This window comes from Setaria viridis, chromosome 5 (assembly GCF_005286985.2).
Source record: "Setaria viridis chromosome 5, Setaria_viridis_v4.0, whole genome shotgun sequence".
NCBI classification, from domain to species: Eukaryota; Viridiplantae; Streptophyta; class Magnoliopsida; order Poales; family Poaceae; genus Setaria; species Setaria viridis.
Genome location: NC_048267.2, coordinates 2757829 through 2784145, shown reverse-complemented (window position 1 = coordinate 2784145; position 26317 = coordinate 2757829). Strand labels below are relative to the sequence as shown.

At 42.2% G+C, this 26317-nt stretch overlaps 1 protein-coding gene and 1 pseudogene across 39 annotated transcripts; both read right to left on the bottom strand.

Annotated features, from left to right (window-relative positions):
• Window positions 1–6847: 6847 nt before the first annotated feature.
• Window positions 6848–12388, bottom strand: LOC117856732 (uncharacterized). Of its 39 annotated transcripts, none has more exons than XR_011898138.1 (9): window positions 10669–12375; window positions 10383–10484; window positions 10199–10301; window positions 10058–10124; window positions 9884–9946; window positions 8952–9047; window positions 8770–8850; window positions 7969–8624; window positions 6848–7169 (listed from the first exon to the last, which is right to left on the bottom strand). XR_011898138.1 is itself a non-coding variant. In XM_072293558.1 (9 exons), exons 3-8 carry the CDS (start codon window positions 10785–10787, stop codon window positions 8005–8007), a joined length of 522 nt encoding a protein of 173 aa, XP_072149659.1. In that variant the 5' UTR covers window positions 10788–10794; window positions 11386–11453; window positions 12220–12381; the 3' UTR covers window positions 6848–7169; window positions 7969–8004. The 39 variants fall into 39 exon arrangements, 19 of the variants coding, with proteins under 19 accessions (XP_072149659.1, XP_072149666.1, XP_072149660.1 ...); XR_011898143.1 differs by having other exon boundaries at window positions 7969–8160; XR_011898146.1 differs by having other exon boundaries at window positions 7969–8072.
• Window positions 12389–14946: 2558 nt separating this feature from the next.
• Window positions 14947–22951, bottom strand: LOC117854518 (protein ZINC INDUCED FACILITATOR-LIKE 1-like; annotated as a pseudogene).
• Window positions 22952–26317: the final 3366 nt, after the last annotated feature.

The following is a 26317-nucleotide window of genomic DNA, read 5'->3' as shown; positions in this document are numbered from 1 at the left end:
CATATATCCAAACCATAGCAAACCAAATTCAGGTAACAGTCAAGAGTTTACCTCAAGAAAACAGCTGGGTTCACCAGCTTACAGGGAAGTAAATAGCAGCTTCAGCTATGGTCACCAGCTTACATCGGATAAGCTTTGGTTTGCTATGGTTCACCCGCTAACCTTCCCTTCCACACAACCTAAATGTTTGGCTTTTATTATTTTTAAAATTGTAACGGTAGGAGGTCTACCTTATTTCATTGATAGAAGAATGCAGCACCAATTGCACAGGACTTCTATTTCTAGACTACTGGGTGGCAACACATTAGAAGAATTACGAATGGATAGCTATTTGTTGATTTTCATTTTTAGATGGTTGATTCATGCTTTGACCTTGACTGATCCGTGATTGTAATATTTGAAATCTTAGACTGATCCGTGATTGTAAGATTTGAAATTTTTGACTAATCCGTGATTGTAATATTTGAAATCTTCTGAACTACGCAATAAAAAAGGCTGTGTGCATCAATTGATGCAGAAGCCGAGGTAATCCCCATCTCGAAAAAAAAGAAGAATGCAGCACCAATCCAAAAGGGTAGACACCATTTAAGCAACAAAACAACAGTGTGATCACACCTATGCACCTGAAACACCACCAAAGCTGTGCAAAGCAGGACAACTATTACGCTAAAATGTCAACACTGGCCTCACCTGAACTAAGAGTTGGGGTTGGGTGCTTCTTTTTCAGATAAAAGGCTATCGCTCAGCTTAATTAAATTTGTTAGGGAAGCTAAGAGGTTAAAATGCTATACAGTAAACATATATACTGAGATAAACAAGTTTTAAGCTGAAAGATCACATCACACAGAGGAAATCGATTTGTACAAAACCAACACGCAAGCAAAGCACAGATTATGCCTTGATGTGCTTAATTTGGCCCACTGCCTCTATGATATTGTCTGGGTCTGAGTGCTTCAGAAGAGCTTCCAGTTCTGCAAGCAGACCAATTAGTCTAGTAGATCAGCCTGGAATTCCATTAGAATATGCTTAATAGACATCTTATTCTGTGCATTTAATAGAGAGTCCAGCAAACCGATGCACTGCTCCCAAACCACAAGATCTCCCAGGTCGATCCAACAGATGATATCACAAACCGATTTCGGAGTTAGGTCAAATCAAAAGTCTCCTGCAAGCATGTCCACCAAAAAAACATCATATGCTCAAGCATTGTATCCCACCATACACAATAACGAATTTCCCATCCCCTGAGTGCTGTTTTTCTTGAGTTGCACTCCAGAATGGAGTCTCACCATCAAAAGTCTGCCACAAGAACATCTTTATATTTTCTGAGCTAAAGATTCAGCAAATCAATTTGAATCAAGCACTTCTTTCTAGCCTATAACATCAGGAACTAAGGAAATGATATACACATCTGCATGCATGTTTTGTTATCTGTATGACTGTATGTCCATTTCAAAAGTCTTGATTGGGGTCACCCTGCTTAAAAACACACCAATTTTTTTATCTACTTGATGTGTGAAACTATCCTAAAATCTTTCTCATCTTGCTATGTTTGGTTAAAACTCTCATTCATATAGGGAGAAAGTAAAAACCGACTACACCTAAATGAAATTAACAAAGCAGTACATATATCAAGTTAGCTGCTGGAAAAGAAACTCTTTAATAATATTATTATTAAACAAGACCCCAAATTAATGAGCATGCGTATGACTCATTCTCAAGCAATTTGGTACAAAATGAAGAACTGCTTTAGTATATCAATTGTACAAATAATATGCGTAGGTGATCCCAAGATTCTCACTGCTTAGATAATCCTTTTAGATGCTACGCTTCCAATCTATTATACGATAAAGAAAAGAAAGAGCATGTGTGACTAGACAGAACATCACTAAGCCATTTTTCACACAAGCCTTACACTTGGGCAGTCTGTAATATGGATAGCTAAAAACAAGTATCTTATAATCCATATATATTATATAAGAGTAAATATCTTATATAAAAAACCCGCTAAGTGTCATTGACCCTATTTCTCTCTTCTCCGGTGCAGCCACGCCATCTCAATAATATGTCCAACAGTTTTCAGCAGCTCAGGTGATCACCACCATCCACTCCTCTTGGCTTTGCTAAGATCGAGTAATTCCAATAACTCCCCCCCCTGCCCCTTCTGTAAGTGTTATTCTCCAATAGTGTGCATGCATTTGTATTTCAGACTGCCACTCACCTTCATAAGACTAGCACACAGAAATATGTTTGGATTCCTTCCTCATGCACTCTCACGATGGAAGTTAAGCAGGAAGCTGAGCCGTTGTAGCACAACACTCAACTCGATGGTTATTAATCACCTTATTTGCTACAGCTATGTGCCTCTTCTGTGATCGTCCTCACTCACAGAACCACAAGCTCCAGTAATCTGCCAGTCTTCGTGCTCAGCCCAGCCTACTGTCAGCCTGCTGTACTCACATCTCTTAATGACCAAGAGTCCTCTGATGCAATGCAGTTAAAGATGGTTTCATTTCTCATCTCAGGTGACTCTGCTTTCCGCGCAAAGATGAGCAGAGGAAAGAATTGCCGCTTCGCTATGAGCCTATGACCAGTCACCATACTTCCCTAGTTCCCTTTGGTGTACCTTAATTGCAATTCTCAGCAATTTCTTACTTTGTGTCTTTCTTATCTCCTCTTCAGCAGTCTGAAACATGAACATGCGCTCTGAACTTTTCCCTCCATTGTCGCTATTCCCTGATTATTTTACAGCAAGGTTATGAAAGGGTTAGTACCGATACATCACCATCTGCATCTTATTAAATATCTGAATGCAAGTAACCAAGGTTGTATTGACTAATTAGTGACACATTTTTTGGCCTCAGTTGTTGGAGATTAATTGTACAACTACTGGCTTCATACAATGCACTGACTAACAGGTCAGGGGTCCTATGTTTATGTCTTGCTTTCGACCTATTGTGTTCAGAATCGTCTTTGTTGTTAGGTAAGTACCATATGTTTTCTTTCATGTAAAGAAGATGCTCAGTTCATAGACAATTCCTCATGCATAGCTTTGTAACTGCAATATTGCAAATTACTGCAATTAAAAAAGAGCATACCCATCGCAAATTACAATTGCTAATTCCAATTCAATTCTTCGCCAAAACCACCTATACTATCCTTTTGGATCTATGGTTATCGTTACTCAACAGCACAACTATACGCAACCACAACTTTCTCTTCTCTCCATTCTGCAGTTTTCTTCTCACCTGGACCATCAAGAACCCAACAGGTTCTCCCCAATCCAACTAACCATCTGTTGCATTTTCCCCCTACACTTCCCCTACTAATGCCCTCTCTTTCCTTCTTTCAAAGATTTGTTTATGCTTCTTATATTCTCTAACATGGACAATTCTTACCCCTCAAGATGCCACTGGAATCCTCATATGGTGCTCTCCATTGCTCCTCCGTTAATTCTCCCAAGGAGATTCACAGCAGGTCGAATGCCATTGCAGGGCTAAAGGATTCTACAATATCAAAAGTCTGTCTCAGGATGAAGATATTGCCAACCATCAACTGACCATCATGATCTCACTGTTGGCTACATCAAAAAAAGGAGAACTACACCTCCAAGCTAGTTTAGGAAAAGAGGGAACTAGAGAAAAAAAAAAAAGCAAAAAATTGTACACTTATACTAAGTGTTTCTCTTAAAAAAAAAGACTACACTCAATAATTGCTGTTCAAGATGGGCATCCGCCATTTTCTACATTTTCCATATGGTCATCAATTTTCCTACTTCTACATGATATAGCCAAGATTCAATTGTAATTTCAAAATTATGGTTTCTAATTCATTTTTGAAATGGCATTCAGTCTACCATTCAGTCTTAATACTAATCTAGGTCTTTGCTGCCTGCCCAACCACCACATAGTGACTTATATATAAACTGATTTCAATCTCAACGTAGAGGAGTATTCCACCACCTGGATGACCAATTTTCCTTGAGGAAAGAATTCAAGAAATGACAAAGAAGGCAACGGAAACCTTCTTTGGCAGCTCAACCTAATAACATACACACATCAAGGCCAGATCTTCCCCCATTGGAAGCAAGGAACACCTAGCACCCAGCTGGAGCAATTCCTAGCACCAGGTGAACGGCGAGATGATGCAACGCTAGCAAGACGGAAACAAACTACGCAGATAATCACACGGCATACCCTTAAATTCGTTAGGAATTATAGATCGACGCCTCGCCCTTGAACGTACCTCTCTGCTCCAGCTGATTCCGGACAAAATGGCTCCCAATCTGATGAATTGGATGGAGAATTTGATGCTAACCGCCTCTGCTCGCTGGCCGCCTAGTCCTCGGTGGCTCAGTCCCCCGCCTCCTCTCCCCTCCACCTCTCGTCCGGTTCGATTAGTAGATGGAATGGACATTTGGAATCAAGGGCTTGCACTGCGGACAGCGTCGGAATCGGACTACTCCGATCCGACTCGGTTGAGTTGGCGAGAGCGAGTCGGTCCAGGATGCCAATTCCGAATTTCTGATGGGAACGGGGGCACCGTAGCTATAACCTATAAATTTAGGAGGCCGCGTACGTAGCAATCCATCCGATCTGGTCGATCGCAACTAACCAAGGCCGCGTGCGCCCTAACAGATCGAGCTAGCGAAGCCATGGCGGAAGAACTTCTCGTGGGCGGCTTCTCTACTCAAACCAAGGCCATGCGCATGCGCGCCGCCGCCTTGGCCTCCGACACCGCGGAGGAGTTCCTAGAGCTGATCCAGGACTTGATCGAGCCCGCAGAGTCGTCACCGATGGAGGATCAGCAGCAGCAACATCATCAAGAAGAAGAAGACGAAGCAGCAGAGATCGCGGAGCTGGACCTCTTCTGGTCGCGCCTCATGGAGCGGCCCGACGAGTTTGAGTACTACCCGCCCTTCGACTCCACCAAGAGCGTAGTGCCCATGGAGGACGTGCAGGCGTGGGCCGAGGAAGACCGGGAGCTGTTTGACGAGTTCATCAGCATCTTTTCTGACGTTGAGGAAGGAGACACCGCGGCCATGGAGGATGACGGCGAAGACGCGTGGGCCGAGGACGAAGATGACTTCTTGGACGACGGCTTCATCCAAGATATCGCTGGGGGAGGAGGCCACGCCGGCGTTGTGGCGCCACCGCTCGATCTCGAGCTCAGATTGTAGATTAAGATTTCGAGTCTGCCGCGTGCGTGATTCTCTTCTTCACAGCTACTCAAAGACAAACTTTTAGATGGCATAAGAATCCTTCTCTTTGTTTGCACGTAGATTTGTATTTTCTTTCCGTTCTTTGTTTGCAAGACAGCTGCTGTGATATTGATGTTCGTTGGTTATCTTGTTTGTTCAAACACTGTAACCTAAGCTTGTAGTTGTAGATGCAAACTCGTTCTTCTACATAAGCCTTGTTAAGCTGTTTGTTGCAGTCCTCCTTTACGTGATATCAGATCAGATCGAATTGCAGTTTCCTCCTAATCACAAACCTCTTCATTTGCCTGAAGGGTTTTTTTATAGAAAATTTACATTAAGATGAAACAACAAAATGAAGACAATAAAGCTGGACTCACAGCGAAATTGTATTTTTTTAATTTTTTTATAGCGTTTGGTTTACTAAATACTTGACCCTTCCATCTCTCATTGCAATTAACGTGTAGTTTTACTGATCTACAGCCATTCCTTTCTCATATGCTCAGCACTGTATCCCACCATACACAATAACGAATTTCCCATCCCCTGAGTGCTGTTTTTTCTTGAGTTGAACTCCAGAATGGAGTCTCACCATCAAAAGTCTGCCACAAGAACATCTTTATATTTTCTGAGCTAAAGATTCAGCAAATCAATTTGAATCAAGCACTTCTTTCTAGCCTATCGTATATAACAAGTAAAAGCTCAGAAACATGGATAACTAAAAATCCTCTCCATTCTCCCTCATTCTAAAAAACTCATTTTTCTCCCTCTAAAGTATAATAACAATAAATGAAGGGAGGATGAAGTAGCTAACATTCACAAGACTTTGGATAAGTGAAATCCCACGGAAATGAGGAAAAAAATTCAGGCAGCACCTCCCCTAGGGTTGCTTCGCCGCCATGGAGAGGAGGCCGGTGGAGTGGAGTGGCTCAAGCTGGAGGAGGAAGAAAAGATCTCTATCTGACGATTTTATAGGGGAGGAGATTTTGTCCCGGTTGGAAATTCCAACCGGGACAAAATACAACCACTTTTGCGCCGGTTGGTGGTTTTGTCCCGGTTGGAAAAGACCCACTCTTTTGTTCCGATTGGAATTACCAACCGGGACTAAACTTTTTGTCCCGGTTGATAACTCCAACCGGGACAAAAGGGTGAGTCTTTAGTCCCGATTGGAGTTTCCAACCGGAACAAAAGGAGGGCGGCAGCGGTGCGATTTTTCTGACCGTTACAATGGGACTAAGGGGGAATTTTAGTCCCAATTGGTATTTACAACCGGAACTAAAGCTCCCCACCCCCACTAGGCCCAATATTAACCGGGATAAAAAGGGAGTCAGTTCTCTGCTAGCATAAAAACTAGTACATAAGGATGAACACCGGCCTGACCCACACCAAGAGTTTAATTTGGGTTGTACACTTATTTTTCAGACAAGAGGCTATTGCCCAGCTTTATTAAGGAAGCTACTAAGAGGTTATAATGCTATACAGGACAGTTAACATACTGGGATAAACTAGTTTTTTTACTTGAAAGAACGCATCACAGAGGAAACCAGTCTGTACAAACCAACACGCAAGCAAAGCAAATCTACAGGTTATCTCTATGATGTCTTGGTCTGCCTGCTTCAGAAGAGCTTCCTATTTCTGCAAGAAGACCAATTAGTCTAGTAGATCAGTCGGATTTTATTACCATATGCTCAATAGCCATCTTAATTATTCTGTACATTCTATAGAGTCCAGCAAACCGATGCACTCCCAAACCACAAGATCTCCCAGGTTGATCCAACAGATCATACTAGAGACCAACTTTGGAGTTCGGTCAAATCAAAAGTCTCGTGGAAGCATGTCCACCAAAAACAGGACACAAACACATCATATGCTCAGCATTGTATCCCACCATACACAACAATAAACTTCCCATCCCCTGGGCCCTGTTTTTTCTTGAGTTCCACTCCAGATTGGAGCCTTTACCATAATAAACCTGCCACATGAATATCTTTATATTTTCAGAGCTAAATATTCAGCATATCAAATTGAATTGGAGCACTTCTTTCCTTCTAGCCAACAACTCAGGAACTAAGGAAATAATATACACATCTTCATGTATGTTTTGTTAACTGTATGTCCATTTCAAAGACTTTGGGGTCACTCTACTTGAAAACTCACCAAGAGTTTCTTACAAACTACACTTAAAATGCAACTACCAAAGCAGCACGTGCTGCTTGAAAAAAAAAACTCGATCTGATTAAACAAGACCTCAAAAAATGAGCATGCATATCACTCAATCTCTCAAGCAATTTGGTACAAAATGAACAACTGCATTAGTATAGCCACTCTACAAATAAACCAAATATGCGTAGTGCTCAGCTGCTCACTGCTTAGATGATCCTCTCCCAATCTCTTACGATAAAAAGGAGAGAGCAAGTGCGACTAGAGATAACATCATGAAGCCAATTTTTGCACAAGCGTTACATTAGAATGCAAGACGGGGCAGTCTGTAATATGAATAACAAAAACCATGTATCTTATAATTTTTTAAATGAAGATGACCAGCAGCATCCAAGCAAGTATGATAGGACAGCAGCTGTTATAATCAAAATGTGAACTACAATAGTATGTATCAGCAAATGGAAAGGAATGCAGGATTGCTGCTCCAGATCACAAAACCAATATCTTGGTGTGAAATCTTGCTAAAAATGGATTGTAGTATAACTCAACTAACAATTAATTAGATCCATGCCTCGGTCTCAGATTTAAGAAATAGACATAGTGCAGCATACCAGCTTGATTTTATATCTTGCTGACAGACTCATCACTCATGCATGATAGATCTTCAGCCTATAGACCCCCCAAGTAATCAGAAGAAAAACTTCCATATTGCGGCCTGCCCAACCACCAAATAGTGAACTATATATAAACTGGTAACCTCAAATAGAGGAGTATTTCACCACCTGGGATGACAAATTTGCTTGCTGAAAGAAATGACAAAGGCAACATAAACCCTCTGTGGCAGCTCAACATAATATAAACACAGCAAGGCCAAGTATTCCTCATTGGAAACACGGAAACTTGCAGCACTCAACTGGAGCAATTCCACAGGTGGAAATGCCATTCCACAAGGCGAGCAGCAAACTGTTCCAACGCGAGCAAAATAGAAACAAAAAAATGCACCCAACACCGACATCCAATATTCTCCCCTACCTAATATTCAAATCTATATCTAATAATTTCGATTTGATTCATTTTATTCAGTCGATGCCATTTTGTTTCCCACATATTATAAATTAATTCTAAATTCTTTTCCAAGAGTGTACATAAGCAAACCACACAAAGGTGCATTTGTCATGTACCGCCGCAGGACGAAATGGCTCCATTGGTCCAAAATACTTGGCAAGGAAAGGATAAATTGCAAGTTGATATACAAGAACACCAAAACCTAAAATCCAAATCGTCGTCAGCTCAATAATTCAATGGAGATGCTAACAGGGAGTGGAAAAGATGCATGCCATTTATGTGGTAATTTAATTGTGCTTCTCATAATCAGTAATCATTGTCTTAAAACTTGGAAAAACAAAACATACCTGAGACAGTTCCAACATCCTGGGATGTCAAACTCAGTCCCTGAATTTTTTTTTTCTGCTAAACACCCAAAGTGAAAATATCTGAAGATAGTTTTTACACAACAATATTAGCATCCTCATGTGCAGCTTATTAGAAAAGATAAGCTGTATCATGGAGAGAGAAAATACACCAGAGAAATTACTTCTGACATCAATTGCCAGTTCTTTAGCAGATTCACATCTAGATTATTTAGCCTTTCAAGCTTCTAAGTTGGAGTCACCAGCTTCACAGTTCGTGCCTGCAGTTCATCAAAAGCTTCTACTTTGTCGTCATTGTGAAAGTGCAGTGTTTCTAAGAAAACGGGGTAAACTTAAAATTCTAAGGAACCATCTCAAGATCTTTAGAAAGTTTCGAAAGATTTGTTTTTTTTTTGTTCAAGTACAAAAAGTTGTTCTGAATGGAGACATATAAGTCCAAACATATTTCATTTATTTTCTTTAAAGGATGTAGCTAGTTGGATTTTCAAGAGAAAAATCAAAAGGAAGATGAGGTGGTGTACCGGAAGCCAAATGCATGCAATACAAAGATCCTACTGCTACTACTGATATGACAAAGCAAGGGAGGAAGTATGGAAACCTGAAAAATAGATGCAAATTCAAATGTTTATCTAGGCTTCAAACCACAGAAGATTATATAATATTAATAGTATGATAAAAACAATTACCCCCCGAATATGGACTATTCAGAGAAAAGATTTGGGTACTTTTCCGCAGGCTAATAGGATAGAGGATAGATTATGTTAGTCATATATTTATGGATATTTTCTTTCTTACACGATTAGATGCAAACCTTCTATGTGTTTAAAGTGAAATTAACCTAAGAATATATTTATACCAACTTTGTTCCATATATATGCTCTATTCTTACAATCTCGTTGCATGAAAATGTTAGCCTTCAGCTTGGATTTTTTTTGGTGTAACGGAACAGCTATCCTCTTTTGTCTATTATGTTTTCTTAGGTTCTTTTGTGTATGCATTAGGGATGAGTTCTGACTAAGAGATATATGATGCAGGGCACACTTTTGTATTTTCAAACTTAACTTCTCGTGCTATATTGAGGTGCAACAATCCCCACCTGAGCAAGAAAGCCTCCAATAGCAGGTCCAATAACAAGTGCGATTGCTCGTGATGATATAACCTAGGACATTATGTTAGAGGTAAGTTAGCTACAAGTAAAATAAACATTACAAACTGAAGAATTTGCTCAAGGAAGAAGTTGAAAACAAAATACAAAAGGAATTGCTCTTACAAGAGATATTCCTAGAGCTTGGTGCTCTTTCCTGCAGACTTCTGAAGCAAAGGCCTAGAAAATGCATCTGCAAGCAACCATGAGAATGTAAGACCCAAATATCACTCGCTCATTGGGCCAGCCATCCACACACTGAGTTACCTTGATTGGTCCCAGTATGCCATAGAGCAACCCAAGTAACCCCCTAGTTATAATTGCCATCCAGTAAGTAGAGCTAAGGCCAAAGAGTGCGTTAAACACAACCCTGAAGAAAAATAAGTTTTAATTCAGTCCTGTTTAATTGAGTGTGAAGTATGCTTTCACAATGGTCCTGAATGCTCCTTACACTGAGAGGATGCTGGTCATAATACAGGGCTTCCTTTCATACTTGTCAGAAACATACCCCATGGCACAGCACTGATGGTTCTTCCAAGGAAATAAGTTTCCCCTGAAAGATAAATGGAATAGTCAGTAATACAATAAAGAGAACTGACGACAAGCCATAGTCCAATGAAGATAACGGCAGGTTTACTCAATTATTCGGTGAAAATGCATATTCAGCTTTACAAGAATATTAAACATATATAGATATAAGCCTTGAAATCACAACCATGACAGAAGACACTGCTCACCAACAAAACCAGCATAGAACCCAATGTCTTGCTCTTCTTTCGTGACATTGAAGTCCCTGATCTGTTGCATTGCAACAAATTAAGCTGAAACTTCCCCATTGGAAACATGGAACACGCATCACCCAACTGGAGCAATTCCACAGGTGGAAATGCCATTCCACAAGGTGAGCATAAAAGTGATGCGATTCAAGCAAAATGGAAATAAACTACGCAGGTAATCACATGACATACAAATAAGATTCAGCATATCAATTTGAATCAAGCACTTCTTTCATTCTAACCGACAACATCAGGAACTAAGGAAATATACACACATCTGCATGTGTAGTTTGTTATCTATGTTCATTTCAAAAGTATTGATTGGGGTCACTCTGCTTAAAAGCCGACCAAGATTTTTTTTTTCAATCCACTTGATGTGTGAAACTATCCTAAATTATTTCTCATCTTGCCATGTTTGGATAAAACTCTCATCATCTAGGGTGTAGAAAGTAAAATTTGACTACACTTGAAAATTGAAATTACCAGAGCACCACATGTATCAAGTTGGCTGCTGGGAAAAAAAACAAATCTTTAATCTGATTAAACAAGACCCCAAACAAATAAGCATGCATATAAGGTACAACTCATTCTCTCAAGCAATTCGATACAAAATGAGGAACTGCATTAGTATAGCAATTCTACAAATAATAAAAGCACAGGTGACCCTGAGATGCTCACTGCTTAGATGATCCTCTTAGATGCTATGCTCCCAATCTCTTCTGGTAAAAAGGAAAGAGCCTGTGTGACTAGAGAGAGCATCACTAAGACATTTTGTGCACGAGCCTTACATTAGAATTCAAGACGGGGCAGTCTGTAATATGAATAACTAAAAGCAAGTAAGTATGATATGGGAAAGTATGTGGTTATAATCAAATTGTGAACTGCAATAGTATGTAATTAGTGAATTGAAAGGAATGCAGGGTTGCTGCTCCAGATCACAAAAACCGATATCTTGGTGCGAAGTCTTGCTAAAAATGGGTTGCAGTAAACGTCGACTAACAATTTATTGGATCCATGCATTAGTCTCAGACAACTCATGCACTTCCTTGCCGCCATTATCTCTGTCAGAGTACCTCCAGATAACCAGAAGAATAACTTGCATAGAAAGAACCATGCACTTGCCACCATTATCTCTGTCATTCAGCCTCAAACTAATCTGAAGCAGTAGTGCAATAACAAACTTAAACAATATCCCACCACCTGGAATGACCAATTTTGCTTGAGGAAAGAAATGACAAAGAAGGCAACAGAAGCCTTCTTTGGCAGCTCAACATAATAACATACACACACCAAGGCCGAATCTTCCCCACTGGAAACATGGAACACGCACCACCCAAGTACCCGACCCAACTGGATAAATTCCCCCAGCCCCAGCTGGAAATGGCATTCACCAGGCGAACGGTAAACTGATGCAACGCGAGCAAGACGGAAACAAACTACGCAGATAATCACACGCCATACCCTTTAAATCAGTTAGGAATTATAGATCTGACGCCTCGTCCTAGAGCGTACCTCTCTGCTCCCGCTGATTTCAGACAAAATGGCTCCCAATCTGATGAATTGGGTGGAGAATTTGATGCCAACCGCCTCTGCTCGCTTGCCGCCTAGTCCTCACCCTCCTCCCTCCTATCCCCTCTTCAGTCTTCCACCCTCCGCGTCCGGTTCGAAGCAATAGAAAAGAGCCCCGCAGGTTCCCCCGGTTCGCGAACCCGACCACCCAACCCGGCTGAGCCGGACCGACCCGAGCAATTTGACAAGTCAAATACCTCCTCGCGCCCGCGCCTCCTCTCCCCTCCCGGCTGTCTCCTCTCCTCTTCTCTCCTCCGCACAAGAAACAAGAAGCACCGCTGCTCCTCTCCCTCGATCAAGAATCCCCGGGTCGCCCAAGAAGCCTCTCCCGCTACTGCTTCGGCGACATGGACGAGGCCTCCGCCTCCTCGCTCGTCCGGGAGCTATACCGCCTGCCCCCCAGCATCCCCATAGTGGAGACGTTCGCCCGCTCCCTACCACGCCAGTGGTTCGAATTCCAGCGGAGCGGACCGCCTATCAAGATTGGAGGGATTTTCGAGGGGATCTTTCTCCACACCAAGACAGTCCCTCCCCCTCGTATCATGAGAGAGGCATTCGCCTCTGGTAGGGCTATCGCCGACGCCAAGTATGTGGACGGTCCCGGCCGCGGCGGCAAGAGGATGATCCTCGACTTCCTCCGTAAGGTCCTTATCTTCCTCGATGACAAGGGGGTTCCAAAGAAAATATGCGCGTTCTATTGGGTAGACGCCTATGGATTTCTCTTCTCCCCCACGCTCTTTGGAGACGTGGACGAGCATGCTGTGAGGCGGGTGTTCGACGGGTCCAGCCGCGGCAGCCTCGCCATCACGGCGGTGCGCCGCTGCCATCATCGCGAGGCGTGCACCCTTGGATTCCTCGAGAGGATGAATTTTCAGCAGAAATGGCTTTTCGGGTGGTATGGCGCGGCGGCGGCGGATGTCGAGGCAGCGGCCGACGGCGGCGACCTGAGTATGAACTGGCCGTTGCTCGGTGCTGGCCGGGCGCACGGCCGAGGCTTGCACGTCTCGTCGCAGGAGCGGCTGATCCATAGGTGAGTTCTTGTTTCCCTAGCTTCTGCCCTTCTTGTTCAGTTTCATAGATCGAACGCAGTAGTGACATCTTGTTCTGTGGTCGATCAGTGATCAAATGCGTGACAATTCTGTTAGTTATGTTGCTCTACCGTGTCATTACCCCGGTTATGTTTGTTGATTGGTGATCAAATGCACGAATCTGCTCTGCATATACTCTATTTACCTAGCTAGGTCTGTTCTTGAATCTTGATAGGTGGGTGTTCCTGATGTGCAAATCACATGATCACTGTTACGTGCTTCTTTCGATTGTTTGATTCTCTTTCTATTCGCAGTGCTCGGCTTTCTTCTGGAGGGATGAACGATCGGCAAACTACCCATGTCCTGTATTGCGCATTGGCACTGGGCTGGCGGGAGATCATTGCAGCAGGGTCAGACCAGTCGCAGCCCAGCAGCAGCCTGTTCCACACAGGAGCTGATGCCTTGCCGGACCCTGCGTGGCATGTCATATGGGAGAGCGCGGGTGGGACTCGAGTACTTCCCCTGTTCATGGTCAGTTTCGAGCTTACCCGACATCCCAAGAGGTCAGGTCCCCCACTTGAGAAGGCTTCGGGTCACAAGAAGCAGAAGGCTTTGCAAGAGTGACGGCTTACAAAGAACTGAAGAAATCATTAGCTTCTGCGTGTGTTCTGCGGTTACAAATGTACTACCTGACAATGCGGCTGTATAGCTCAATGCTTAGCTCTTTAATCCATAGCTTTAGTTTGACATTGTCTTCTATTTCTAAACTAGTCAGTGTACATTTTGGCATCCCTGAATGAGGATCAAGAGGTACTTACTGAGTTACTGTTTGAATGAAGTCCATTTGAATTTTCAACAGCTTTGCTTGGATGAATCAATTGTTGTATCCATCTTGTTCTTTGGTTACCACCTTTTTGGTGATGTGGAAATATGGCAATAGAATCATGAAGCTCTTATTCAAAAAAAAATCATGAGCCTAGAGGCCTACACTGTTGTGCGTTTTTTTGGTTTTGTAAATTGTCGCATATTTATTTGCCCAAATGCAGATTGTGTTATATTATTAAGTGATAATCATAATTATTGTTCTCCAAATTTTGACAATGTCTGGTCTACTAAAATACTTGTACCCTTTGTACCTATTGATTTCAACTAAGGTTCAGTTTTACTGCTGTGCTATTTTTCCTTTTGATTTACCTATTCACAACACAAAAAGGTGGTATTTCAGGAGTTGAAGTGTTGAACAATTCCCAAACACTGTTCAGATCTCAATATTTTGTGCACTTGCACCTTATTATAAAGGTATATATGCTTTACTAATCGTTCCCCTTCAATAAGAGTACAGTAATTTAATTTGCAATATCACATTTGTATAACTGAGATTAGTCAGGATCTAGGCGAACAGAAAAATGGCTAGTAATATCACATTTCCATTTTTATGATATCAACAAAACACCTGGTCCTTCGGTGTCTACGCAAAAATTCAGAGAACCCTTTGTATCTGATTACTTATAACTAAACACAAGACAGAAAGTATGGACCATTACAATACATGAACTCTTGCAGTTCAAAACCCACGACTGTAATCTGATGGTGCGCCTGATGTAACTCAACTAACAAACTTCATATCATCATATACACAGAGTTACGGACGCCTTATCGCATTTGGCAGGGAGAAAAATGGCTTGAACATCAGAACTAGACCAATTACGGACACCATGTTTAGCATCAGGAACAGGATCTGATCACCTGCATTTTGTGTAAATGAAACAAACATATGCACTTAGTTATTACGTTTAGCTTCCTGTCATTCTAAGGTAAGGCAAATGGCAAGCAAAGGGCCTGAGTGACTTTTGCCCAAACATGTAACTTTTTGTAAACTTCTTTGGCCATCTGGGCTTTCTTCTTAATCAATATATAATAGGCAGAGCTCCTGCCTGTTTTCCGTTTCAATCAAAAAAAAAGATTGGAGGAACCATGTATGTGTTGTTTACCTGGTAAGAACAGGCCACTTAAGTGCTTCTGAGCCCATGAAACCCTGTAAAAAGGCACAGTTAATTCGTAATATTGTTGTTATGGGGAAGCACATTTGATTCCTTGCAACAAAAGACAACAATACTTACAGACTCCCAGCAGCTGCTGGAGCTACAGCTTTGAACATTGACATCAGAGTCACAGAGATGCCATTTGCAACACCTCTCTGTTCTTGTGTCTGCGCATGTTTCATCAGAGAAGTCAGAGTCTAGCAAAATGATAGAGCAAATGTGTTTTTTTGATGAAACAGGAGGGGATGATCCTCTGCTGGATATATATTAAATAAAAGAGGAAAAAGAAAAGTAACAGTCTGAAAGGTACATTTCAAGAAATAAAGAAGGAAAAGAAGAAAATTAGAAAGATTACAATGTACGCTCTAGCCATTCCGACATTGATTATTTCCAATCCTCTTTTACTCGAAGGATAACCTGAGTAAAAACAATCTTGAAACGCAACATGGCACCCTGAACTGATGGAATGATTCCTCTGAATATCCGGTCATTTCTTGCCATCCAAATACACCAACTCATGAGAATTATGATTTTCATAAAAAAACTGAACTTGAAGCTGAGTTTTGAAGCTATTGAGGATGGTGTAAGGTTCATCTGACAAATTGGCAAACAGGCTTCGTCCAACATTCTTGGGCAAAAGGGCATTCGAGGAGGAGATGGAACAAGGTTTCCTCATTGTTATGCGTGCACAAGACATATGAGTAAGAGGGTAGATCCATATGTTTTCTTCGAAAATGTGTTGACACATATGGGGTTATTAGAAAGAACTGATGCGTACCACTGCAGTGTTTTGCAGAATGTTGCAAGCGATAGTAATGGTAGTCTGTTTTGTTCAAATAATACATCAGAATTTGTTTGCAACCAAATTCCCTTTTGAATTGATTCAACTTATATTTCTAAAAGAAGATAATACATTATCCGAGATTTCAGTAAACTAAACATTTACATCAGCACAGATGATATTCAAACTTTGCTACTCTAGTTACCAATGGCGATAAAAGAGACAATAGAAACATGTTCCATACAAAAACCAAAAGAGCCGACAAGAATAAGATGGTCCGTACAAAAAACAAAAGGCCAGAAAAATCAAAACAAATATATAAGGAAAAAAAATAAAAGGATCTACATGATCTGGCAAATATATTCGTAGAAGCTGGACTTACAGCAAACATGTTCTTCAAAAGTGAGCTCCAGCCCATCTAGGTTGGCCATGAAGGGATATGTTGCAAGTAGAAGTGTGGATAAGACCTACAAATCAAACATAAATTTGAATTTGGTACTAGAAATGATAAGTCCTATTAAACCAAACATCAGTACTGGGGATTTTCCTCAATGCACCTTTTTTAGAAAAACTTACACGGGGAGAACCTCTACAGTTTCCACAAAATGAATCAATCATTATTCTCCCGACATAATATTCAAATATATATATAACAATTTTTATTTGATTCATTTTAATCAGTTGATTTCTACTATTTATTTCCACATATTATGAACTATTTTTAAAGATTCTAAATTCTATTACAAGAGGTGTACAGGAGCAAACTCCACGAAGAAGCATTTGTCACATACCGCCACAGGACGAAATGGCTTGATTTGACCAAAATACTTGGCAAGGAAAGGATAAATTGCAAGTTGATATACCAGAACACCAAAACCTAAACAAACAAATGAAATTATCATCAGATAAATAATTCAATAGGAATGCTAATAGGAAATGGTAAAGATGAATGTTATTTACGTGGTAATTTGACTGTGCTTCTCATATTCAGTAACCATTGGCTTAAAACTTGGAAAAATAAAACATACCTGAGACGGCCAGCACAGTTCCAACATCCTGGGATGTCAAACTCAGGCCCCGAAATTTCCTGCTGCTAACTGCCCAAAGTGAAAATATCTGAAGATAGTTTTTTACACAACATATTAGCATCCCCACGTGCAGCTTATTAGAAGATATTTCAAGGGCCAGAGTGAAAATGTCCTCTTCTTAGTCTTGTATTGTTTTTTATTGCACAAGTTTTTTATTGCAGAAGTTGAAACAGAGGATATAGATTACCTCAAGATAAGCTGTGTCATGGAAATAAAAGATACAGTAGAGGATTAGTGCTGACATCAATTGCCAGTTCTTTAGCAGATTCTTTGTAGATTCACCTCTAGATTATGTAGCCTTTCCAGCTTCTAAGTTGGAGTCACCAGATTGTGCCTCCAGTTCATCAATTGCTTCTACTTTGTCGTCATTGTGAAAGTGCAGTGTTTCCTGAGAAAACGGGATAAAGTTCTGATGAACTCTCTCAAGATCTTTAGAAAGTACTTCGTGCAAGTACAAAAAAGCACTGAATGGAGACATACGAGTCCAAATAGATTTCATTTATTTTCTTGAAAGGATGTAGCTAGTTGGATTTTCAAGGGAAAAATCAAAAGGGAGATGAGGTTGTGTACCGGAAGCCAAATGCATGCAATACAAGATCCTGCTGCTAGTACCGATATGACGAAGCAAGGGAGGAAGTATGGAAACCTGAAAATAGATGCAAATTTCAAAGGTTCATCTACGCTGAAAACCACAGAAAATTACATTATGGTACAAGTATGATAAAGAAATTACCTCCCAAATATGGACACTTCAGAGAAAAGATTTGGGTACTTTTTCGTAGGCTAATGAAGGATAGAGGATAGATAATGTTAGTCGTGTATTTATGAATATTTTCATTTTACACTCTTAGATGCCTATAGTTCTATGTATTTAGAGTGAAATTAACCTAAAAATATATTTACACCAACTTTGTTCCATCTTGACTAGTAGTGCTGAGTAGCTAAATGTAAATTACTAAGGGTCCAAGTCTAATCTTTACCTTCGAAACCAAGTCTAGTCAAGTTAAGCCTTAGACTTGGCATGTAAGCCACTATGGTTGTGTAGTAGTGCTATAAATAGAGAGGAGAAGGGCTAAACTCCCTTATGAGTTAAGTCCTAGCAGCACCAAAGAGAGTGGTCTGGTGGTTCTCTCCACAATCAAGAAGAGGGTGTTTGACTGGCTGGCAGGTAGCCTTTGAGGACTGGCCAGGTTGGAGTGTAGGAGTTGCTGTAGCCGGAGGCTTGTAGGCTAACCGAAGGCAACTATAGGCACTTTGGAAGGAGCTGATCAAGCAGATCAGTTCCAGATAGGTTGCTCTGGCAACTAGTATATGTTTCCGCATGAAACAAGCGTGTTTGCGTATATCTTCGGTAGTGTTTGGGCCAACAAGTGGCATCAGAGTCTAGGTTGGTGAGATGCCGAGATCATGCTAGGAGATGGGTCGAGCAAGGCTGCTGCGGGCAGCGAGGGCATGACCAAGGTACCAGGGAGGGAAGGGATGGTGTCCCTCCAGTTTCCGGTGCTGAACAAGACAAACTACGGCGCTTGGGCCGTAAGGATGAAGCTGTTGATGCGTGCTCAAGGCGTGTGGGATGTGGCTGATCCCAATGATGAGCAGCGCATCAATGATGAAGAGAAGGACAACATGGCCATGGCGATCATCTCCATGGGGCTTGGGGATGAGATGCTTATGCAAGTTGCTGAGAAGGAGTCCGCATTTGAGATGTGGACGGCACTGTGCTCCATGCATATATATGGGGGCAGAGCGCACCAAGGAGGCGAAGGTCCAGACGCTGTGTTGGGAGCTTGAGAACCTTTGCATGGGGAATGCGGAGTTGGTTGACGACTTTGCAGCAAAGGTTATGCTTCTCGTTGGCCAAGTCCGAGGACTTGGAGAGAAGATTGAGGAGAAACAAGTCTCTGACAAAAGGCTGCTGCGAGCAGTCTCTGACAAGTTCGTCCATATTGCATCGGCGATCGAGCAATTTGAAGACTTGAAGAAGATGACCTTGGAGGAGGTCATTGGCTCCCTGAAGGCGCACGAGGAATGCGTCAAGGCGCGAGATGCACGAGGAGCACGCTCTGAGGAGCAGATCCTCATGACAAGCGGCCGTGGTCGTGGACGTGGAGGCGAAGTCCGTAAGGATAGAAGCAGGGATCAATTAATGCTACCACTGTGAAGAGTATGGGCATCATTCATATGAGTGTCCTGCCAAAGGAAAAGGCAAGAAGCAAGAGGAGAAGGTGCTTCTTGCTGAAGGTTTTAGCATGGCTGATGATGAGCAGGCTCTGCTGTAAGGATGCAGCAGAAGACATCACTGCGGTGACGTGAGAAGGTGGTGGTGCTGCGGTGCCACAAGAAGAAGACGTTGCTGCGGTGACGTGAGAAGAAGGTGGTGCTGCGGTGCCACAAGGAGAAGATGTCGCTACGGTGACACAAGAGGACAGTGGTGTTGTGAGACCTCAAGAAGTAGATGGTGCTGAGGTACCACAAGGAGACTGCAGTGCTGTGAGGCTGCTAGAAGTGGAGATGTTGGCACAGTGGCGCTGCGAGCGACGTGCACGAGGAGGAAGAGAAGGCCGCTGCACGTGGCAAGAAGGTGCGGTGCTCCGCACAGAAGAGTGTAGTCAAGATTAGGGGGGAAATTGTTAGCAGTAATTAGTGTTGACTAGCTAAATTTAATTACTAAGGGTCCAAGTCTAGTCTTTGCTTTAGGGATCAAATCTTTGCCTTAGGAACTAAGTCTAGTCAAGTCAAACCTTAGCCTTGGCACGTAGTGTAGTAGTGCTATAAATAGAGAGGAGAAGGGCTAGACTTCCTTGTGAGTTCTAGCAGCACCAAAGAGAGTGGTCTGGTGGTTCTCTCCACAATCAAGAAGAGAGTGTTTGACTGACTAGCAGGTAGCCTTTGAGGACTGTCCAGGTTGGAGTGTAGGAGCTGCTATAGCGGTAGACTTGTAAGCTAAACGAAGGCGACTATAGGCACTTTGGAAGGATCAAGTGGATCAGTTCCAGATAGGTTGCTGCGGCAACTAGTTTATGTTTCTGCGTGAAACAAGTGCGTTTGCATGTATCTTCGGCAGTGTTTTCATGTATCTTACAATCTTGTTGGATGAAAACGTTCAGCTTCAGCTCGATTTTTTTTTTTTTGGGGTGTAACAGAACAGCTATCCTCTTTTGTATATGCATTAGGGATGATATTACGAAGAAGAGATGCATATGCATAGGGATGATATTACGAAGAAGAGATGCATATGCATTAGAGATGAGATTCTGAAGACCAGATGCATATGCATTAAGGATGAGATCTGAAGAGATGCATGATGCAGGCACACTTTGGTACTTTCAAATTTAACTTCTATTGTAATAATCCTCACCTGTGCAAGAAAGCCTCCAATAGCAGGTCCAACAACAAGAGCGATCGCTCGTGATGATATAATCTAGGACACAATAAGCATTACAAACTGAATTTGTTCAAGGAAGAAGTTGAAGACAAAATACGAAAGGGATTGCTCTTACAAGAGATATTCCTAGAGCTTGGTGGTCTTTCCTGCAGACTTCTGAAGCATATGCCTAGAAAATACAGATGCAAGCAACCATGAGAATGTAAGACCTAATATCACTTGCTCATTGGACAAGCCATCTACACAGTGAGTTACCTTAATTGGTCCCAGTACGCCAATAACCCCCTAGTTACAATTGCCATCCAGTAAGTTGTGCTAAGGCCAAAGAGTGTGTTAAACACAACCCTGAAAATAAGTTTTACTTAAGCTCGAACTGCGAAGGGGGTGTTTGGATACCCCCGCTAAACTTTAGCACCTGTCACATCGAATGTTTGAATACTAATTAGGAGTATTAAATATAGTCTAATTACAAAACTAATTGCACAGATGGAGTCTAATTCGCAAGATGAATCTATTAAGCCTAATCAGTCCATGATTTGACAATGTGGTACTATAGTGACCATTTGCTAATGATGAATTAATTAGCCTTAATAGATTCGTCTCGCGAATTAGACTCCATCTGTGCAATTAGTTTTGTAATTAACTTATGTTTAGTCCTCCTAATTAGCATCCGAACATCCGATGTGACCCTGCTAAAATTTAGCACCTCGTATCAAACACCCCGAAGTATGCTCTTGCAATGAGCCTGAATGTTCCCTACGCTGAGAGGATGCTGATCACAATGCATGGTTTCCTTCCGTACTTGTCAGCAAACATGCCCCATGGCACAGCACTGATGGTTCTTCCAAGGAAATAAGTTGCTCCTGAAGGATAAATGAAGTATAATCAGTAATACAATAAAGTGCACTGACAAAAACCATACTTAAAGAAGATAATAGCAGGTTTACCCAATTATTCGGTGAAAATGCATATTCAACTTTATGAAAATATTATACATGTATAAAAAATTAAGCCTTGAAATCTCAACTATGACACAGAAGACACCGCTCACCAACAAAACCAGCATAGAACCCAATGTCTTGCTCTTCTTTTGCGACTTTCAGTCCCTGATCTGTTGGATTGCAACACATTAATAATTTGGTAGCCATTGTATTTTAAAATACTGAACATTGCAAGTACCATGAAGTACAGATATGGCAAGTACCATGAAGTACAGATATGGGAACAATGACTGGATCGGCAGAGCTGGAAAAGGAAAACATGGAGGATTAGTCGTTGAACAGAAAAGGAAAAAAAAAAAGCTGATAAGAAAACGGACATGTACTTAATTTGGACGGTATAAGAGGTCCCAAAATAAAATAGTACCTTTTAACATGAAAAACATGGGGCTCCAAAAGGAGGAGACGCTGGGCCTGCAGCAGCTGCGCCGGTGCCACGGCCTCAAAACGATCCAAGCATCGGCAGAGAACTCACCTTCTATCTAATATTTTTTTTATCTCGGTTGTCTTTAGATCCGGGACTAAAGAGTCTTTAGTCGCAGGTCAAAAATAAATCACCGATGAGGGAGCTTTAGTCCTGGTTGGAAAGACTAACAAGAACTAAAACCCCCCTTTTATCCCGGTTGTAATAGCTAGTGGGATGAGGGGGCTTTTTATCCCGGTTGAAAATACCAACGGAACTAAAGCCTCCCCCTTTGGTCCCAATTAGAATTACCAACAGAGGCTTTTACCAACCGGGACTAAACGCCTCCCCAGGGCCTTTAGTCTCCCCCTCTCTCTCCACTTTATCTCATCATCTCCCCTCCCTTATCTTCCCTCCTCCTCTCCCCTCTCTTATCTCGTGCAGGCCCTTTCTTCCAGGCGGAGGGGGGGCGCACGAGCGGCGCGGGCGGGCAAGCAGCAGCCAACCTCTTTTTTTTAGTTTTTTGAAACCTTTTAGCCCCAATTGGTTTTACCAACCAAGACTAAAGAGGATCTTTAGTCCCGGGTGAATGACCCGGAACTAAAGAGCGCCCCCTTTTGTCCCGAATAGTTAGTCCTGATTGGTTTTTCGGGATCTATGTCCCTTACTAATTGAAAGGTGAGTTTTCCACCAGTGAAGAACCAGAAGAGGAAAACGTAAAGCCAGGAACGGTACGGTTGAGAGAAAGGGTAGTAGCAAGAGATCGACTGACCGACAATGAGGCAGACGACCTACATGAAGAAGAAGTTGCGGTAGGGGATGCCGGTCTTGCTCTCGTTCGCCTCGTCCAGCCGGCACCCGGGGCACCCCTCACGGTAGTGCTTCACCCTCGCCGCAATGACCTGCAAAGGCGGTGCCGCAGCCACAGAACCGTCCTCGCCGCTGGCCATTTCGGTCGTCGTCGTCGTCATCAATCCCCTACTGGCTAGCTAATGCATGCGACAGCTACGACTCGCGAGACCTGGCTCTCCTGTGTGGTTGTGTCCTATAACAAGGCTGCAAGCACACATATTAAGAATCCTAACACTACTGGAAAACTCAGCATTCATCCCGAGGTTTGGTACCGGTTAGATTTTGACCCGGTACAATATGAGCATTAGTACCAGGTCTAACGGCTAGTTCCCCAGGAGCCCCTTGACCCTCCTTAGTACCAGGTGGAGGTTTAACCCGGTACTAAGGTCACCCATTAGTATTGGTTGAAACCCCCAACCGATACTAATGTGCCTGAGGGCCGTTAGTACCGAGTGGAGGCTTCACTTGGTACTAATTGGCAACCTTTAGTACTGGTTGAAGCCCCCAACCGGTACTAACTTTCCTCCTATAAATTAGGCATCTTCTTCCTCCTGCTTGAGCCATTTCCTCCAGCTCAGGCCTCATCCATTTATAGCGAAATAGGGGAGGTGCTGCCGAATTTTTGCCTATTTATTAGGGATTTCACTCATTCAAGTGTTCTAAAGGTTAGAAACTTCATCCTCCCTTGATACATGATTAGTATACTAAGTTTTATGCTTTAGAACTAGAGTAATTTGTGGTTTTTAAAATAAGGTATAATGGAGAAATTTTTTATTTATATGCATATGTTATATATGTTTGAGCTACAATTTTTTAGATGCTATGTTTCGTATTAGTCAAAGAAATTGATCAATATGAGGTTAGAGAAATAGTTTCATGGTTTAGTCCTTTACAAATATGAGCTAAATAAATTGTGGGGAAAAATATAATTTGTTGATATTTTAGTCATTTGCAAATATGAGCAAGATAAATTGTGGTACATAGAGATAATAAGATTAAATAGAGGTATATAATTAGTTATTTTTAAAAGAAACTACAATGGAGAAAATTTTTATTTGTACGTTATGTTTGAGCTAAATAAATTATGGAAAAAAATATATAATTTATTCATAGTCTAGTCATTTGCAAATATGAGCTAAATAAATTATGGTACATAGTGATGGCTACTGCTGCCGGACGTAGTGGTGATGGTAGGGCGATGTCATTCCTCTCGCGGCAAGAGGAAAACCATAGTTGGCTCTCAGGATAAGCTAAAGAAAATGAGCACATGGGAAAGAGTAATGCTTCATTATTTGGAAAGATGTCATGAAGATGCTGTTGCGACGGGTCAGGAATCTCCTTTTGGTGGTCGTTATCCTCCACCGTCAGTCCAGGGGTTTATGGTCTACTGAGTACTGCCATTGCAGGAGGCACAAATAAACCACAGAATGAGGCTCGGTCAGTTAAACCTTCGTCTTCGCCATCAAGCATGCTTAAAGTCCTCCTAGATAGTACAACCAACGCCACCCCATGGACGACATAACTGGGAGGGCCCCTTGTGAGCTTGTTACTCCCGTGAAAAACAAACTCATCGTGGTGGCTTATGGTGTGGCTGAACAATCGATACAATGTCAAACAATTCATGGTATGAAGATTCCAGCTCGCAGTTACCCCAAAGTTGGGGTGGATCAAGTGGTCGATGGTTGGGATGACCTCAAACTGAAGATACCTGGAGGTGACGGGGAAAAGAATCTAGGAGAAGCCATCCACGGTTGGATTCTATGCCCCCAAGCACTACATAAGGATTCCGCAACTAAATCCCCTGACCTTGGGATCATCTCCTTAGGGCTCAAGGGCAAGATCACCTACGCCATCTACTAGGGCACCCTCTCCACTAGCTGACAGGGATCCTAGCATGAGTCCACTAGTTGATAGGGATCCTAGCATGAGTCCACGCTCTCCACTAGCTGATAGGGATCCTAGCATGAGTCCACCTCCCCCTATTATGAGCAAAGCTACACGGTGAAAGACGCCTTCAGTTCCGCCTACTGCGGCTACAAAGAAGCAGAAGAAGCCGAAGGAGAAGCAACCAGAACCCAAGAAACCTTATGATATGACTGATTTGCAACTCGACGCAGTAGTGAATGCTCAGGTTAAAGCGCACTTCACATCGCCTCCCGTGAAGAAAGATACACCATGTCAAATTTCGGGCTTTCATTAGAAGCATGGAGAAAAAACCAAAGAAACCACCGCTATCCGACTACGATCGCTTAATAACAAAATCTTTTCAGAAGAAGAAGACAAGGGATACAAGTATTCCATAGCTCGGAACCCAATCCAACCAATCGTTTCCCCGCTCCAGGTGCCTTCAAACTCTAATCAGAACCTGCTTCAATTCGCCAAAGATACAAATCTCACCCCAGCTCAACTTCAAGGAGAGGATCACGTCCCAAAGCACCCTGCGGCTGCTAAATGGAAATTTGAGTTAGGGAAACCGCTTGCGTGGCCGCAGTTGGTGGACCGTCTTCCAACGAAGATGTACAAATTGCATCAATAGTACATGGAGGCTTCAGCCAATGGTTTACTCATGCTCGAAGTTTGGATTGGAGATCAACATTATTTCTGTGGGGAAGTCATTATAGATGTGCCGCTGGAGAAACTCTATTTCCTTTACAATCAAAATGCACTAGACAAGTCATTCATCAGTTCCTGGGTCAAGTCTTTAATTTGCTCTTACTTCAAAATCCCCACTCTAGTCATTGTGCGATGTCTTAACTCCTATTCTATTTTGTATCATGCATGATGGAGATTCAAACTTGCCGGAGGAAAGAATAATATGACATCGACTTCATGGACCCGGATGTTATAAACGAGGCAACTGTAAGATAGACCAAATTGGACCTTGAAGAACATATATAAGTTCCTAGACAACCAACATTATAAGAAGTACATACTTCTACCGTACAACTTCGAGTGAGCAAAATTTCCAATCTCTTTTCTTTTTTGAATTAGCAGTTAAACATAAGACTAACTGCAGATAAGGTTCTAACGGCCGATGAAGGAGAGAGAAAAAGGTCGTTGATGACTCCGCGTTGACCAAGACTAGCTGCGGAAGACCAGGGTTCCAGAAGCTGATAGAAGACCGAAGGAGGCCCGATCCAAAGCAAAATCGACTCTACCAAATAAGGGAAAGCGTAGGGACTTATCTTTAATAGTTTTTAAGTAGATGTAATAGTCATGTCGTAATTGACTAGGATTTTAGTTTGCTTTAGGTATAAATATAAGCCCATGAGCCTTGTAATTGAATAATCATCAATCAATCAATACAACTTTTTGGTGCCACGCTGCCAAAATCCTAGAAGTAGGAGTACAGTAGTTTCGACGAGTTCCTTCTTGCGCGCACGGCTGCATCGGCTTCGATCTCAGGCGAGCTTGTAAGTACCGTCACCCGATCATTACGACCTCTATCATAACTTTCTAAGTTA